Source organism: Muscardinus avellanarius (genome assembly GCF_963383645.1).
Source record: "Muscardinus avellanarius genome assembly, chromosome: 17".
Lineage (NCBI taxonomy): Eukaryota > Metazoa > Chordata > Mammalia > Rodentia > Gliridae > Muscardinus > Muscardinus avellanarius.
The window spans coordinates 19,010,507-19,029,680 of NC_137803.1; the positions used below are offsets into that span (position 1 = coordinate 19,010,507).

Consider the following 19,174-nt stretch of genomic DNA (forward strand, 5'->3'; position numbering starts at 1 on the left):
AGTTCATGTGTTGAAACACTTACCCTCAATGTGATGGTATTTGAGGATGAAGCCTTTGGGGAGTAAGTAGGTCATGAGGGTAAATCCCTTATGATGGGAATAGAAAAGATGGGAGAGAGAACCACAAGGGAGATTGCTTTCTATTTCTCTCTCTCTCTCTCTCTCTCTCTCTCTCTCTCTCTCTCTCTCACACACACACACACACACACACACACACACACACACGATCTATATGTATGATATATCTCTTGTAAACTGTTTGGAAATGAGCACAGTGAGCCCATGAAGGCCTTCCTCTACTGACTGGCTGGACCTGATGAGAATGAGTTATGTTCTTGAGGAACTGAGAGGACAGTCAGGAGTCATCTCTGTGAAGATGTCCATGCATGTGTTTCCCATGTTCATCTAGACCTGAGCATGTTCCTTCATAAAGCTTGCTCATTCTCTCCCCTTTTTCTGAGCCGCTGTGATACATTATCTATACTTTTGCTATGGCACTTATTTTAACTCATATATTAGCTCTTGTAAAATTCTCTTATTCTTTTGACACCCCCTGCCTTAGGAAGGGTGTTTCAAAGCATTATCACAACACCTTGCAGGAGTAAGTGCATTATAAATGTTTTATATATGTATGATAAGTTATCACCAAGTGATGTTCCTCAAAATATGGACTCCTTAGCTGAGCGTGGTGGTGCAAGCCTATAATCCCATTATTCAAGAGGCTGAGACAGGAGGAACACAGGTTTGAGGCCAGCCTCAGAAATTTAACAAGGCCCCTTTTCAGACAAGATTGTGAGTGTTCAGGGTGGTATGGCCATAGGTAAGGCCCCTTTTCAAAATAAACAAAAAAATATGCATCTGAGATACTCCCAGACCTATTTTATACTTTATTTGGAGATAGGGTCTCACTAAGTTGCTGAGAGCCTCACTAAGTAGCTGAGGCTGGCTTCGAACCTGTGCGATCCTCCTGTCTCAGCCTCCCAAGTGCGGGGATTACAAGCGTGCACCACCACTCCCGGCCTTCATCTATACTATTTATAATAATATTTTTTGCAGTACTGGGGATTCAACCCAAGGGCATTGTACCTCCGTGTTACATACCCAGCCCTATTTTTTATTCTTTCTTTTTTTCTTTTGTGGTATGGGGGTGGACCCAGGGCCATTCTACCTCCAAGCAACACTCCTAGTTCTATTTTTTATTCTATTTATTTATTTAGGTACTGGGGGTGGAACCCAGGGGCTTTCTATTTCCAGGCTATATTCCCAGACCTATTTTCTATTTTATTTGGAAACAGGGTCTCACTAAGTTGCTGAGAGCCTCACTAAGTGGCTGAGGCTGGCTTCGAACCTGTGCGATGCTCCTGTCTCAGCCTCCCAAGTGAGGGGAATACAAGCGTGCACCACCACGCCCAGCTCTAGTCTTTGTTTTGAAACAGGGTCTCACTAAGTTGTGGAGGGCTAAGTAACTGAGGCTGGCTGCAAACCGAGATCTCCGGTCTCAGCCTCTCAGGTTCTGGGATTACAAGTGTGTACTACTGTTAAGTTGGGTCCTGCACTCATGTGACTTTGTGTCACATGACCTCTGCAGGGCAAGGGAGGGGCTGAAACCCCCGCGAGAATTGGGCGTTCCCGCGAGTAAAACCCCCATCTCGCGAGATGATGCATACCTTGAAAAGGAGAGCCCGCGTCCTCTAGCTTCGGACAGGCGCGCGGGCCCCACGGTGCCTCGCCCTGATCCCCGGGAGAGCCGTGCCATTAAAACTTTACATGCCACGTGTACCGGACCTCTCTCGTGTTTTTCACACTCCGCCGTACTCACTTTTTATTTTACTCGCATTTAATTTTTTATTTTACTTATCAACTACCATATAAAACTGAACTGTATTTGAAGATGGGCCTTCTAAGGCAGTCATTAAGGTTAAATGAGGTCATAAGGGTAGGGCCCTAATCTAAGAGGCCCAGTGTCCTTATAAGAAGAGAAAAAGCCAGAGGTCAGGGTGGATGTTTGTGATCCCAGTACTTGTGGGCTTGAGGCAGGAATACTGCAGATTCACAACCATCTTCAGCAACTTAGTGAGGCCCCTGCAACTTAGTGAGACCCTATTTCAAAGAAAGAAAAGCCACGTCTGTGAAACTAGCACTTGGAAGACTGAGACAGGAGGACGGCAGGTTCAAGAACAGACTCAGCAAATAGTGAGACTCTCATCAGCCTACTGAAACCTTGTTTTAAAATTAAAAAACAAAAGAGCCAGGTGTGGCGCACGCTTGTAATCCCAGCATTCGGGAGGCTGAGACGGGAGGATCGCAGTTCTCGGACAGAATCAACTACTTAGTGAGGCTCCTTGCAACTCAGTGAGACCCTGTTTCAAAATAAAAATAATTAAAAAAAATAGGGCTGGGGGTGTAGTGTGAAGGTAAAATGCCCCTGGGTACAATTCACAACACTACAAAAAAAAAAAAAAAAAAAAAGAAAAAAGAAAAGAAAAGAGGAGGAAACTCCTTTCAGACCAGAATTGGGTATATAAGCACATACAGAGGGAAAAAAAACAAACAAACATGCAGACAAAATGAGGAAGTAGCCATATAATAGTCAAGGAGAGAGGACTCAGGCAAAACCAACCATGCCAGCACCTTGCATTTAAATTCCCAGTCTCCTAAAACATGGGAAATAAATATCTATTGTTAAGCTGCTTGTTCTATGGTATTTTGTTATAATTCTGACTAAAATACCATTTTTTCTTAAACATTTCATTGAGCAACTTTTGATTTTTTATGTACATCATCCACCATAACCTTCAATCCTAGAAAGCAGGTATTTATCTAATTTTCATAAATGAGGAAGCTGAGGTTCAGAGAGATTAATGGTTTGCCATCCCCATAAAATGGTAAGTTACAAATGTCATGGAAGCTTCTGCCAAACTATTAAAATGATTACACTGAGCTGATATCAGTGGAAATTAAAATGAAATGAGCTAATACATATAAAGAATCTATATCTTACTGGTACTCGGGTCAAACAAATATTCTTTATTATATTTGCTTTCTCAACCCACACATTTGCAGCTGTGGATCCGTTTGTCTGGAATTTTCCTGTTATCTCTGGCCATCTACCTAACTCCTTTCAAGATTCAAATCAGCGATTCTATTCTCTTAGCGTTTACCTTATTCCACCCTCCAATCTCATTTGTGCTCATCATTTCCTATTCAAATTTCTAATAGTAGCTGCACGCACGCTTGTGATCTCAGCATTTGGGATGCTGAGACCGGAGGATCGCGGTTCAAGGACAGCCTCAGCTACTTAGTGAGGCCCTTTGCAACTCAGTGAGACCGGTTTCAAAATAGAGAATATAGCCCGGCGGGGTGGCGCACGCTTGTAATCCCCGCGCTTGGGAGGCGGAGACAGGAGGATCGCGCACCCTGTTTCCAAATAAAAATATAAAATAGGTCTGGGAGTGTAGCCCGGAGGTAGAAGGGCTTCCAGGAACCCCAGTACCACCAAAAACAAAACAAAACAAAAAATAATAAAATAAAGAATATAAAAATGGGGCTGGAGTGTAGCTCGGGGGCAGAACGCCCCATCCCCAGTACCGTGTGTCACTAGACTTGTGCTTGGCATCTTCTTGCACTTGGCACAATTTAGGTGTATAATACTTTCCTAATGCTTATATGTAATGAGAAAAATATGGCTTCTCACATGTTTTATTTTGTGTACTGACATGACAGGGCCGTCATCAAAGATTTCCCTCAGGTAATCTCCACCCATTCCTCTTTCTGGTGCTGGGGATCGAACAGATGGCCTGGAGCATGGTAGGCAAAAGATCTATCCCCGAGCTACATCAGCCCCCCTTAAGATCTTCAGCAGGAGCCACCATCCTCAAATTTAATGGGGTCCCCTTTTCACTATCCTGCCCGAGAAAAATCCTTTATAAAATCCTTGGGTCTAGCCAGCCGTCTTGAGCACGACTGTAATCCCAGGATTTGGGAGGCTGAGGCAGGAGGATCGCAGTTTCTGGGACAGCTTCAGCAAGTGAGTAGTGAGGCTCATCAATCTAGCGAGACCCTGTTTCAAAATAAAAATAAAATAGGGCTGAGGGCATAGCTCGGAGGCAAAATATCCCTGGGCTCAAAAACCCTCGTGTCTAGGAATCCCTAGGTTTAGACAACACATGAAATTCCAAGTTGCACTCTAGGCCTGCGCGCGCAACCCCTCTGCGCCTGCGCCCCTCAGATAGCACGAGGCTCCTCAGTCAAGGGGCGGGGGGAGGCACACATCGCGCTTTAGGATTGGCTGGCGGGCGCCAACACTGGTGGCGCGGAAATGACGTCGCGGCGCGCAAGCGCCGTGGGCCCTGGCGCGGGGGCTGCTGGGTGCCGCAGCCTTCGCTTCCTCGCCTCTCCCCTCCCCCTTCCCGTCCCCGCCCCCTCGGCCGCTCCGCTCCCTGGCGTGACTCGGCACTGAGCGCCCCGGGGAGAGACGCCGCGCTCGCCGCCTCCAGGCCCCGGCCTTCCCGAGCCTCGTCCTTTGCTCTCCCGGGGTTTCTTCTTCCGTTCCGAAGCCCGAGGCGTCGCGGCCGCCCTGCCGGGCTCTGTGTGAGGATGGTGGGAGTGAAGCCGGTCGGGAGCGACCCGGATTTCCAGCCCGAGCTGAGCGGCGCGGGCTCCAGACTCGCGGTGGTCAAGTTCACCATGCGAGGGTGAGGCGGGCGGGCGGGCGGGCGGGGGCCGCGCTCTCCTTTCACTCCGGGGCCGGCGATGGCCGCGGGCTCGGGCGCCGCAGGGTTAGGCCTCGCCTGTCCCGTAGTGCCCGGGGCTCCCCGCGGGAGCGGAGGCCTGGCGGGGCTAACTAGCCCTGGGGGCCGCCCGGCCCGGGAGTCCTCGCGAGCTCCGCTCCTGGGGCGGCGGAGACGCCCCCTGGCCGCCCCTCCGCGCCTGTCCCCCAGCTTTCTGGAGAGCCAGCTGTCATTTGCATCTTGTCAACTCCAGAAGCTTAATTTTCCAAACACTGATTCTCTTCAGCCACCTGCACTTCTGCAAAGCCTTTGGGAAATTTTAGGAAGGGCTGGCCAACTAATCTTGAGTGGTGCGTAGTCCTAAAACTCGGCTAGCGCATTTTCAGTGAAGTTAATATTGGGTCGGGATGCTTTTTAATGTCCTTAGTGTTTTTGTACCTCCTTCGGTTGTGGTTTAGGGTCCCCTACGTATACAATTGCATACATAAATTACAGTTAGGTATGCATGTATGCCAGGAGACAGGTGACCAGACGTCTGCTTTGATCAGATTCCATATTTTCCTTTGTAATTTGACCTGATCTTTGGTAAATCTCGACAAAATGTACGAGTCAAGAACTATGTCTTATATGTTGGGTTTGTAGTGATTTTTCTCATTTGCGAATGACATGGTGGAATCAGGCATTGCGAACCCAGTTTCAGCCAGTGTTCGCATTTACAGATCTCCCCGTGCGTATGTCAGTACCTAGTTAGGTTTAGAGGTCTCCATTTGACCCCCTGGCATTGTTCATACACTGGACAATGCTAACTTAGAGCAGTCTGCTTTGTGTGTGTGTGTGTGTGTGTGTGTGTGTGTGTGTGTGTGTGTGTGTGAGTGATACTGGGGATGGAACCCAGAGGCATCCTACCTCCTAGCTACAGCCTCAGGCCTATTTTTTATTTTGAAACAGGGTCTCACTGAGTTGCAAAGGGCCTCACTAAGGAGCTGAGGCTGTCCAAGAACTGTGCTCCTCCTGTCTCAGCCTCCCTAATGCTGGGATTACAAGCGTGCGCCACTACGCCCGGCTCATCAGTCTACTGGTATCAATTTAAGTGACTAGTTTTCTTGTCCAAATAACTATATGAATATAAAGCAGTATCTTTAATTTCACAGCAAATATATAGTTTCCAGCAAATGGTTCGTTAAATGTTGAGTATATAAGTGGCAACATTAGGATTAGTTTTAGGGAAATGAGGGATGCAGATAGAGATAAAAGCAAGTTAGGCCATACTTCTGGAGCAATCTCAAAATTGATTTAATAGGGTGGAATAGAGTACTCATATGATGTATATGGACTTTCACATTTACTAAGTGTAAGAGGTTAGGTGATTTTATATAAAGACATGTCTAAGAGAAATGTCAGAATTCTGTAAATGCCTTCTCAGCTTTAGCATTTGTGCTATGCCCTTATCTTAATACTAGAGGATACCTGGGCTGGGTGTGGTGGCATACGTTTGTAATTCCAGTACTTGTGAGGCTGAGACAGGAGGATCACACTGGTTCGAAGCCAGCCTTAGCTACTTAGTGAGGCTCTCAGCGCCTTAGTGAGACCCTGTTTTCAAATAAAAACATAAAAATAGGCCACAGTGGAGAAGAGAGGTTTCCAAAATGGAATCTCACGTTTAGTTCACTTTTCTATTATTATTATTATTATTATTATTATTTTTATTTTTATTTTTATTTTTTTGGTGGTACTGGGGGTGGAACCCAGAGGCTTTCTACCTCTGGGCTATACTCCCAGATCTTTTTTATATTTTATTTGGAAACAGGGTCTCACTAAGTTGCTGAGAGCCTCATAAGTAGCTGAGGCTGGCTTCGAACCTGTGTGATCCTCCTGTCTCAGCCTCCCAAGCATGGGGATTACAAGCGTGCGACACCACGCCCAGCTTTTAGTTCAGTTTTCTAATTCTGGTCAGTTGGAGCTTTTATACCTTACTCCCTCAATATTTTTACCCTTTATCATAGTAGAAGAAGAGATGATTTACCCCAATAAGTTGTATGAATATAATGTACCAATAAAATAAATAAATAAAATTAATTAAAAAAATAAAAAAAGAAGAGATGATAGAATAATACTGAATGAAGAAAGAAAAGTGAATTAGTGTTACTACTATGGAAACTTCCATTAGCAATATAGTTTTACTTATATATAAGCCTAATTATAGAAATTATTGATAAAGAACTGCTATATCAGCTGAGCGCGGTGGCACGCTTATAATCCCAGCATTTGAGAGGCTGAGACAGGAGAATCGTGGTTCACAGATAGCCTCAGTTACTTAGTAAGGCCCTCTGCAACTCAATGAGACTGTTTCAAAATAAAGAATAAAAAATAGGGCTGGGTGTGTAGCTCAGAGGTAGAACGCCTCTGGGTTTCATTCCAAGTACCGCACACAAAAAAAGAACTGTTATTTTATGTTCAAAAAGGAATTATAGTGAAGTGAAACGTATGTTTTCTTTGGAAAAACTCAGGGCAAGTAAATGTTTGAATTTAGAGAACATTTAGTTTAAATGTGTATGTAGGTCACAATTATCTGATAATACTGTATTTACCTTTATTTATATTTGCAATACTGGGGATGGAACCCAGAGGCATTTTACCTCCGAACTATAACCCTGAGCCCTATTTTTTATTTTGAAACAGGGTCTCACTGAGTTGCAAAGGGCCTAAGTAGCTGAGGCTATGAACTGAGATCCTCCTGTCTCAGCCTCCCAAATGCTGGGATTGTAAGCATGTGCCGTTACGTCCAGATCTGTATTTACCTTTAAAGTTCCTACATATTGCAAATTAATGTGTTCTTGTCTGGACTCATTTCCAGTGTAACCTCAGATTTACTTATATTGGTGTCATAGACCCTCAGCTATATCCAGTAAAATCAATCCACCCCCCCCTCCCCCTATGGTCTGGGGATTGAATCCAGGGGCGTTCTTCCTCCAAGTCACAACCCCAGTCCTATTTTTTTTATTTTGAAACAGGGTCTTGTTAAGTTCTTGAGGGCATTACTAAGTTGCTGAGGCTATCTTTAAACCCGTGATCCTCCTGTCTCAGCCTCCTGAGTACTGGGATTACTGGTGTTGTGTGCCACCATGCCTGCTTTATATCCAGTAAAATTTTATAAGAAACCTACTAATGTCCCATTTTAAACTGAGGGCCTAATTTTCTCTTAACACTTCTCTTTTTATTTTCTTTATTTTTTTATTTTTATTTTTTGGTGGTACTGGGGGTGGAACCCAGGGGCCTTCTACCTCTGGGCTATACTCCCAGGCCAATTTTATATTTTATATGGAAACAGGGTCTCACTAAGTTGCTGAGAGCCTCACTAAGTAGCCGAGGCTGGTTTCGAACCTGTGAGATCCTCCTGTCTCAGCCTCCCAAGCGCGGGGATTGTGCCACCATGCCCGCCTGTTATTATTTTCTTTAAAACCGTATTTCAAGCTATTTTCCTATTCTCAACTTCCACGTTTTATTTACCCTCAGTATAAATTATTCTGTGTGTGTGTGTGTGTGTGTGTGTGTGTGTGTGTGTGTGTGTGTGTTACTGGGGTTGAACCCAGAGGCATTCTACCTTCAAGCTACACCCCCAACCTGATTTTATTTATTTGGAAACAGGATCGTGCTAGGTTGATGAGAGTCTCATTACTTTTTTTTTTTTTTTTTTTTTTTTTTGCGGGTCTGAGGATGGAACCGAGGGGCATTTTACCTCTGAGCTACACCCTCTGCCCTATTTTTTATTCTTTGTTTTTGAAACAGGGTCTCACTAAGTTGCGGAGGGCTTCACCAAGTAGCTGAGGCTGTCCATGAACCGCGATCCTCTAGTCTCAGCCTCCCGAATGCTGGGATAATAAGCGTGTACCACCACACCTGGCTCCTAAAATACTTTATTAAAACAATGTGTAAGCCAGGCGTGGTGGTGCAGGCTTGTAATCCTAGTACTTGGGAGGCTGAGACAGAAAGATCGTGGATTTGAGACTAGCCTCAGCTGCTCGCTGAGGCCCTCCACAACTTACTGAGACCGTGTTTCAAACTAAAGAGTAAAAATAGGACTGGGGGTGTAGCTCGAAGGTAGACTGCCCCTGTATTCAATCCCCAGTACTGCAAAACACACACACACACACACACACACACACACACACACACACACACACAAATATGTAGACTGTTCTTCTGTTTAAGCGTCTTCAATGGTTCTCCAGTATTTTTTGTTTTTTTTTTAAATGGTAAAATATATAGAATATAAATTGGCCATTTTAGCATAGACACATTCACAGTGTTGTACTACCATCACCATGATTTCCTAGAATCTTTTCATTATCCCAGACAAAAACTCTATACCCAATTAAACAGTAACTCACCATCATCACTTCTCTAGAGGGACAGCTCAATAGGTGATACCTGCACCCACCCACCTGCCCCTGGTGATCTGTTAGTCCTTGTAAGAATTTGCCTATTTTAAGCGCTTGATATGGGTGAACTTGTAACAGTATTTGTCCCTTTTCTTTTCTGACTTAATTTCTTAGTATAATGGCTCCATGGTCCATTTGTATTGTAGCAAGCATCAACGTATCATTCCGTTTTATGGCTGCTTACCACATGCCACTGTTTACTGCACTTGGTGTAGCCATTCATCTGTTGATTGGCATTTGGGTTGTGTTCCCCTTGGCTACTGTGTATCAATAACACTACTCTGGACCTTGGCGTAGTAGGATCCCTTTTAGTCTTTGTTTTCCATTCAGTTTCAGTACATGTTGCTTTGAATTATTTAACTCCAGCTGTGCCTGCAAGCTAATCTTAAACCTGTGGGCAGTTCCTCTACTCCGATATTTTCTCTACCTGTAAGATGAGAATAATGACATGTAGCCTATCTATGTTGTTTAAATAACGAGAATTTATACATATGTGAGTTATATATTTTGTTAATATTTTTATTTATTTTTATTATTTATTTATTTATTTATTTTGTGGTACTGGGGGTAGAACCCAGAGGCTTTCTACCTCCGGGCTATACTCACAGACCTTTTTTATATTTTATTTGGAAACAGAGTCTCACTAAGTTGCTGGAAGCCTCACTGAGTAGCTGAGGCTGGCTTCCAACCCATGCGATCCTCCTGTCTCAGCCTCCCAAGCGCGGGGATTACAAGCGTGCACCACCACGCCCGGCCTTGGTAATATTTTTAAAACAAGGGTCTTCAAATTTCTTAAATATGCCCGGGTACATGTTAGTAGTTATCAGCAGTGCCCATCAGCAGTGCCCGTTTTGTTGTTAATGGTTTGTGGGTAGACTCTTAGGTTAAAAGAATTTACATTTTCTCTCCCGTTAAGTAGTATGAATGGTATTTATCTTGAAATTGTGAATTATGTTCCTTTTGTAGACAATGTTTATCATATATTCAGTTTTCTTAAAGCATTTATTACTCTGTAGTAGTTGAGATATTGTTATTACCAACCAGGAAGCATGTCAGTATATGCTCTTGAATGTTGAGTTGTGGTTATGGTAGCTTGTCCAAATAATACATTAATTATAAAAATAACATGTTATTCACATCTTGCAAAATTGATGAGGACTGAAGGTGGTTTCTCAGAATGCAAAGTTAACAGGCTTAATAATTTGTAGGAACCAGGCAGCTAAATGTTAGTGAAGTAAAGTTTTTTTTTGTTGTTGTTCTCTTTTTTTTTTTTTTTTTTTTTGCGGTATTGGGGATGGAACCCAGGGGCGTTCTATCTCCAAGTGCCATCCCCACCCCTATTTTTTATTCTTTATTTTGAAACAGTCTCACTGAGTTACAAAGGTCCTCACTAAGTAGCTGAGGCTGGCTTCAAACCTGCACAATCCTCCTATCTCAGCCTCCAAAATTCTGGGATTACAAGTGTGCACCACCATGACCGGCTAATATTTTTACTTCATCTTTTTTCCCCCCACAGTACTGAGGATGAAACCCAGGGGCATTGTACCTCCGAGTTACACCCCCAGCCCTATTTTTTAGTCTTTTTTTGTTTTTTGAAACAGGGTCTCACTGAGTTGCAAAGGGCTCACTAAGTAGATGAGGCTGTCAGCAAACCAGTATTCTCTGGTCTCTGCCTTCGGAATGCTGGGATTACAAGTGTATGCCACCACGCCCGGCTTTGAAGTAAACTTTTTAATTGAGTTTAATTTATACTTTTTAGTTTTCATTTTTTGTGTTACTGGGGATTGAACTCAGGGACATTCTGCCTTCGAGCTATAACCCATTCCTTTTTATTTTTTGTTTTGAAACAGGATATTCTAGGTTATTGAATGTCTTGTTAAAGTGCTGAGACTGGTCTTGAACCTGTGTGATCTTCTTGTCTCAGCCTCCCAAGTTCTGGGATTACTAGGTGTGTGCCATCACACCTAGTGAAAGTTTATTTTTTATTGTAAAAATTAACCAAAGCATATTTAAGTAAAGTATAGCATATTGTCAGCTCCCTAAATCTCCACATCCACCAGGCTCCTGTTCATTATTCTTGAATTATAAAAGTACAGATTAGTTTTGCCTAGATTTAAACTTATGAAAATGGAATCGTGATATTACAACTTGCGTGTCTTCAAGAGCATATAACTAATTTGACCTTGGCTTTAAATTTAGAAATAACAAAAGACATGGTAGAGATTGCTGTTTTAGAGTTTTTGTTAGAGATGAGATCTGGGTTTGAATTCTAGCTCAGTACTTTGTTCTTTTGATTTCTAAAGCTTAACTAAGGTAACAAGATCTTGTGAATTATGTAACATCTAATAAGTATCCAGTAAATGCTACCTATTTCATGTAATTAAAGGAACCAGTTATGGTTATATCTACCCATTAATAAGTAAAGTACATTTAGAAGTTGCCTGTTTTGAAGTTATATGCTGCAGACAAACTTTTAAATGTGACTTTAGAGAACACATACATTTTCTTTACCACTTAACCATCTCAAAAAGACTATTTCTGAAGATAGAGCACTGGCAAGTAGGGAAGATCAGTTAGCAAATTCATAAAATAGAATTTACCTTATAGCTGTAAAGAAAATATTTATTGAAAAGAACCTAATATGGTGCTTGCAAAGAAGGCTGCTCTTGGATTGGACTTAGCAATTACCCATTCTAATTGGGACTCTGCCACTTACTAGGGTGTTTGGTACTGATAAGCCATTTAACTTGTTTGGTCTTCAGTTCTTATAAGGCAGTTTTTTTTTTTTTAAGTTATATCAGTTTTCAAATTTTGTGGGTTTGGTTCTTTATATATTGTAGAAAGTTAGAGGTTTGCTTACTGTATTTTCTTCTCAGAAACAACTTAAAAGTCTTTTTACATATCTTTTTTATATATTGGACCAAACAAACTTGTGGTTAAAGAAGAGGTTTTAGCTGGGTGTGGTGGGACATGCTTGTAATCCCAGCATTTGGAAGGCTGAGACAGGAGGACCCAGGTTCACGGACATTTTCAGGTACTTAGGCCCTCTCTTAAAATAAAGAATGAAAAATAGGGCTGGGGGTGTAGCTTGGAGGTAGAATGCCCCTGAATTCAATCCTCAGTACTGAAAAAAAAAAAAAAAAGTAGGGTTAGGATAGAAAAATACTCTCTCCTCCATCTGTGACTCTCTGGACCCTTTAGTGACAAGATGAAAAATCCTAATCCAAGCTGGGCATGATGGTGCACTCAAGACAGGAGGATCTTAGTTCGCGGACAGCCTCAGCTACTTAGGCCCTTTGCAACTCAGTGAGACCCTGTTTCAAAAATAAAAACACGAAAAAAAAAAATAGGGCTGGGGGAGTAGCTCAGAGATAGAATGCCCCTGGGTTCCATCCCCAATATTGAAAAAAAAAAAAAAATCCTTGACTAGTTTTAGAGTTGATAATCAAGGTCTTTACAAAAGAGAGAAAAAATATAATCCTGAAATTCACACATACTTGAGGGTATAATACTTTAGAACTGGAAAAGGTTTGAGAGAAACTGTTTTTCACTTGATACCAAAAAATATGTGACTTTTTCATGATTTTATCTAATAATGGGAATTTATTCCCTTTTTTGAGAGTGGAGGAGGGTGCTGGGAATTGGTCTCAGAGCCTTGTACCACTGAGCTAGAGCTACATTCCCAGCTTTGAAATGTGTTTACTTTTTTTTTTCTTTCTTTCTTTTTTTTTTTTTTTTTTGGTGGTACTGGCGATGGAACCCTTCTCTCCCAGACCTATTTTATATTTTTGTTTGGAAACAGGGTTTCTTAAATCAGCAAGGCTGGCTTCGAACCTGCGTGATCCTCCTGTCTCTGCCTCCCAAGCATGGGGATTACAAGCGTGTGCCACCATGCCTGGCTTTTTTTTTTTTTTTTTTTTTTTTTTGCATTGTTGAGGATGGAACCCAGGGGCATTCTACCTCCCAGCTGCATCCCCCAGCACTACTTTTTATTCTTCATTTTGAAAGCATCTCACTGAGTTGTAAAGGGCCTCATTTAAGTAGCTGTGGCTCTCTGTGAACCGTGATCCTCTTGTTTCAGCCTCCCAAATGCTGGTATCACAAGTGTGCACCACCACGCCGAGCTGAAATGTGTTTACTCTTGAATGCTCATGTTATTCTCATATTGAGTTGCATGCCTTTGAAGAAGGGCAGTTTTCAGGAATGGTTATGTTGTAAGTACCTGTGTCACTTGTGATACATATTCAAATGATATTAAATTCTATATTTTCAACTCATTTAATATTTTAAAATAAAAATACCTGTTCATAAAACAACAGGATGCAGAGTTATGGATACTTAAAAATAGCCTCTAAATTGTCTTCCTTTTCCAGTTGCAAATTTGCAGAAGTAAATAATAAATTGTCCTAATTTTTAAATATGTATTTTCATACATAGGTAGTCTTTTTTTTTTTTTTTTTTTTTTAATAGTACTGGGGATGGAATCCAGGGGCATTCTACCTCCAGGCTACACCTACTCAGACCCATTTTATTTTTTTATTTGGAAACAGCGTCTTGCTAAATTGCTGGGGCTGGCTTTGAACCTATGGTCCTCCTTTCTCAGCCTCCTAAGTACTGGGATTACAAGCCTGTGCCACCACACTCAGTTCATATATAGTCTTAAAGTGTGATCATAGGTATAGTTCTAGTTGACTCTGTGTGTTTATTTATAATTGATTCTGAGCCCAAAGATCATTTAATCCAAAAATCTTCAGAAGCATCAAATTTAATATTTAAGAACTTCATTGTTATTTTCTTAGCTTTTGGGTGGGAGGTTTCATGATGACCCAGGACAAATTGCTGATAAAATGTTAAGAAGGCAGAGTTGTTCATAATTTGAGTTCAACATTTGTTTTCATTTGTGTTTTAGCATTTGCTTTTCCTTACATTCCTGTCTGCTAAAGATTCTTTTTCTAGTTCCTTGTACTTTTATTGAGATACTATAAATGTACACTTCAGTAAATTTTCACAAAATGAATATAATCCATGTAGTTACCTGCCAGACAAACAAATATTACTAGTTTCCAGAAGTCTTTCTTCTGTCACTAAATCTCACAATGGTAACTATTTTCCTAATTTATAATACCATTTACTCATTTGTATGGTTTGAATTGTATATAAATGGAATGAATATAGTATACATACAGTATATACTCTTTGTTGTTGTTTTGTTACTGGGGATTGAACCCAGGGGCATTCTACTCCTGAGCTACAAGCCCATCACTAATTTGCTGAGAATGGCCTTAAACAAGTGATCCTGTGTCTCAACTTCCCAGGTGTTAGGATTACAGGTGTGCTCCACCACGTCTGGCAAGTATACTATTCTAGTAGATTTCTTTCCTCATTTTTGGTGATCTTTTTTTTTTTATTATTGCCTAGTATTTCATTGTACCAGTAGCTATAACTTAACCTTTTGTACTGTTGATACAAATCTTAGTAGTTTCTAATTTTTACTGTTAGGAATATTACTAGCTTTCAACTTTTTTTAATGCCTTAAATTTATATATTCTAGGAATCCATAAGTAAGCATATATCTAGCTGAAGTAGATACTGCCAATCTCTCCCCCCACTAGTATGCAGTCACAAACAGTATATGAAAGTTCATTTGCTCCATATTTGTGTGTGTGTGTGTGTGTGTAGTGGGGGAGGGTACCAGGGATTGAGCCCGAGGGCATTCAGCCCTATTTTGGGGTCTTGTTAAGTTGCTGAGGCTGACTTTTAAGCCAGTGATTCTCCTATCTCAGCCATCCAAATACTGAGAATTACATGTGTGTGGCACTGTACTGGGCTAGTTGCTGCATATTTTTAACAATACTTATTTTATCTGTTCTGCCTCATTAAGTACATTTACAAATATTAAGACCTTTTGTGCATCAAAAGATGCCATTATGCCGGGTGTGGTGGTGCACGCTTGTAATCCCAGTACTTGGGAGGCTGAGATAGGAGGATCTCGCAGGTTCAAAGCCAACCTCAGCTACTTAGTGAGGCCCTCTGCAACTCAGTGAGACCCTGTTTCAAAATAAAGAATAAAAAATAGGGCTGGGGGTATAGGTCAGAGTTAGAATGCCCTTTGGTTCAATCCTTAGTAACACATGCGCGCGCGCGCGCACACACACACACACACACACACACACACACACACACGACAATTTAATGTCCTCAGTTTTGAGTCTCAAAATGCTTAGCTTTGGTGTTTTCATTTAAGTTTTAGAGTTTAAACTTGTTAATTTCTTAAAGAAAACCTCTGAAATTGTACATCAATTTTAACTACCAAATTGAGGAGAACTGCTGTTTTGGCAACATTGAGTTTTCCAATTTATAAAATAAAGTATATTCATTTATTTAGTTTTTTCTTTAATTTATCTTTATGAGAACAAAGTTGGAAATAATAGACAATATTTAACAAAGTTAAAAATATTAGACCTGCCTGAGACCTAATAAAATGCTCTGTATTTATTAAGACAATGTGGTATTGATACAAGTGTAAATAAGGAACCCAGTAGACAAGACTAAAGAGTTTAAAGCCAGGAGTACAGCTTGTTTCGTTTTGTTCTGGTTGACAAGTGCTTTCAGAATATAGATTAGCACAGTCTTTGGTGTCCTGTACTGAATGTCTTTCCCTTTGCTCACAGGTGTGGACCGTGTTTGAGGATCGCCCCAGCATTCAGTTCAATGAGTAATAAGTATCCACAGGCTGTTTTCTTGGAAGTAGATGTCCATCAATGTCAAGTACGGAAGAAGAATCTTTTCTTTTACTTTTGAATCTGTTTACATCCAGTGTTAATAGCAGTATCTCTTTATGCACATATTTTTTCCTTAGAAGATAGGAAAATAGTATTATGAATATCATTTTGGCTACACTAGTTAAAAGTAGCATATTACTATTAACTATAAAGCCGGGCGTGGTGGCGCATGCTTGTAATCCCAGCATTCAGGAGGCTGAGACAGGAGGTTCACAGTTCACGGACAGCCTCAGCTACTTGGTGAGGCCCTCCATAACTTAGTGTTTCAAAATAAAGAATAAGCCGGGCGTGGTGGCTCATGCTTATAATCCTAGCCCTTGGGAAACTGAGACAGGAGGATCACACAGGTTTGAAGCCAACCTCAGCTACTTAGTGAAGCTCTTAGCAACTTAATGAGACCCTGTTTCCAAATAAAGTATAAAATAGGTCTGGGAGTATAACCTGGAGGTAGAAAAGCCCCTGGGTTCTACCCTCAATACCACACACACACACAAAAAAATACCTATTAACTATAAACTTTTTTCTGATATAAAATTAGTATGATATGGTTAAAGTAACAGGAACTAGCCATTCTGTTTTATATTTTTTAATCTTTGTATATTTAGAATTATTTTTCTACTAAAGAATTATAAAGTCAAAATGGAATTCTCAGTTATCGTTTGATTTGAACTGATTCTTTTGTGATCTATCTCTAAAGCTGCATACTCTGCAGAAGTTGTTGTTTTTTTTTTTTTGTACTGAGGGTGGAACTTGGAGGCATTCTACCTCTGAGCTATACCCTCAACCCTATTTTTAACTCTTTTTTTTTTTTTTTTTTTTTTTTTTGGTGGTACTGGGTGTGGAACTTAGGGCCTTCTTCTAGGCTACACTCCCAGACCTATTTTATATTTTATTTGGAAACAGGGTCTTTTAAGTCAGCTAAGGCTGGCTTCGAACCTGTGTGATCTTCCTGTCTCAGCCTCCCAAGTGTGGGGATTACAGTCATGAGCCTCAGCCACCATGCCCTGGTTCAGCAGAAGTTTTAAAATGTTGATTACGCTGGGCCTGGTGGCGCACGCTTGTAATCCCAGCATTCGGGAGGCTGAGACCTGGAGGATCGCGGTTCGTGGACAGCCTCAGCTACTTAGTGAGGCCCTCTGCAACTCGGTGAGACCCGGTTTCAAAATAAAGAATAAATATTAGGGCAGGGGCATAGCTCAGAGGTCAAATGCCCCCTGGGTTCCATCCCTAGACCCGCAAAAAAATAAATAAATAAATAAAATAAAATTTTTTTACTGTTAATTGAGCCACAGTTTATAGGTAAATTGCCCTGATGACTTAGTTGGGATTGGTGTATGACATTTCTTTATTTATATATGTACAAATATGGGGAATTGTTAAGGAAAAAGGAATTCTGTAAGGCTCCTTCATATGCTAAATGTAGCATATTTAGTTTTCATAAAGAATTAGCTTTGTAGCACCATAGCTACCTTTTTGTTTAGTTTTGGTGAGGATTTATCTTTATTTCTAAGTGTGCAAAATGTTAGAAAATATAAGTAGTTTGAGCCGGGCGTGGTGGCGCACGCTTGTAATCCTCGTGCTTGGGAGGCTGAGACAGGAGGATCGCACAGGTTTAAAGCCAGCCTCAGCTACTTAGTGAGGCTTTCAGCAACTTAGTGAGACCCTGTTTCCAAATAAAAATATAAAAAAGGTCTGGGAGTATAGCCCGGAGGTAGAAAGCCTCTGGGTTCCACCCCTAGTACCACCAAAAAAGAAAAAAAAGAAAATACAAGTAGTTTGTAATTAGTGGTTTGGAGAGTTAGCATACGTCCTGCATTACACAGATATGTTTCAGTACCTATTTACTTATTTATTTATTGGGGATTGAACCAGGGGCATTCTGCTTCTGAGCTATTCCCCAAGTCCTTTTTATGTTTATTTGCTTGTTTGTTTATTTATTTGGTGGTACTTGGGATTGAACTGAGGGGAATTCTACCTCTGAGCTATACCCACAACCCTATTTTTCATTCTTTATTTTAAAAGAGGGTCTCACTAAGTTTCAGAGGGCCTCACTAAGTAGCTGAGGCTGACTGCAAGCCTGAGATCCTCCTGTCTCAGCCTCCCAAGGACTGAGATTACAAGCCTGCGCTGCCACTCCTGCTTTTATGTTTTACTTTGAAACAAGATCTAAGTTTCCCAAGGGTCTTGCAGAGTTTCTGAGGCTGGCCTGGAACCTGAGATCTCCTGCCCCCTGCCCGAGGCTCCCAAGTACTGGGATTACAGATGTGCACCACAGTCCAGCCTTCTGTTTCAGTACTTATGTCACAAGTTATTGGACTGCATCTCTGAGCCTTATTTTAAGTATTCACTGTCCCTAATCTGAAATTGCTTTCTTTTTGAACTGTGCCACTTGGTTATGGAAGCCACTTGCTACAAGTATTTTTGAGCACTTGAAATACGGTAAATCCAAATTGAGATGTTCAGAAAGAATAAAATATACATTAGAGTTTTCAGGTTTATGAGAGAAAAAATGTAAGATATCTCACTGAGTTGCAGAGGGCCTCACTAAATAGCTGAGGCTGTCCGTGAACTGCAATCCTCTGGTCTCAGCCTCCCATCTTACAAGCCTGCACCACCATGCCTGACTAGATATCTCACTATCTTTATGTTGATTATGTTTACTAAAGTATGTTACTGATTTTACCTGTTTCTACTTTTTTATTACAGATGTTGGAAATTTTTAAATTACATATATGACCCATTTATGTCTTACAGTTCTTTGGATAGTACTTTTTTTTAACAGGTCAATCATAGTTTTTGGTAGTACTTTTTTTTTTTGTGGTACTGAGGGTGGAACCCAGTGTAGTTTCTACCTCCAGGCTATACTCCCAGACCTAATTTTTTTGTGTGTGTTTGGTACTGGGGGTGGAACCCAGGGGTATTCTACCTCCAAGCTACACCCTAACCCTATTTTTTAGTCTTATTTTTTTATTTTGGTGGCACTGGGGGTGGAACCCAGGGCTATATTTCCAGACCTATTTTATACTTTATTTGGAAACAGGGTCTCACTATGTTGCTGAGAGCCTCGCTAAATAGCCGAGGCTGCCTTCGAGCTTGTGTGATCCTCCTTTCTCAGTTCCCCCAGGTGCTGGGATTACAAGTGTGCACCACCATGCCCGGCTCCCAGACCTATTTTTATATTTTATTTGGAAACAGGGTCTAACTAAGTAGCTGAGGCTGGCTT

The 19,174-nt window shown here is 41.3% G+C and overlaps 1 protein-coding gene across 1 annotated transcript in view; it reads left to right on the forward strand.

Annotated features, from left to right (window-relative positions):
• Positions 1-4,596: 4,596 nt before the first annotated feature.
• TXNL1 (thioredoxin like 1) overlaps positions 4,597-19,174 on the forward strand; it is a gene marked incomplete at both ends in the record, with an annotated part of 34,567 nt that continues 19,989 nt past the window's right edge. Inside the window, 2 exons of the mRNA XM_080714751.1 lie at positions 4,597-4,694; positions 15,841-15,937. Coding sequence (XP_080570877.1) covers positions 4,597-4,694; positions 15,841-15,937 — 195 coding nt within the window. The remainder of the gene's footprint in view (positions 4,695-15,840; positions 15,938-19,174) is intronic.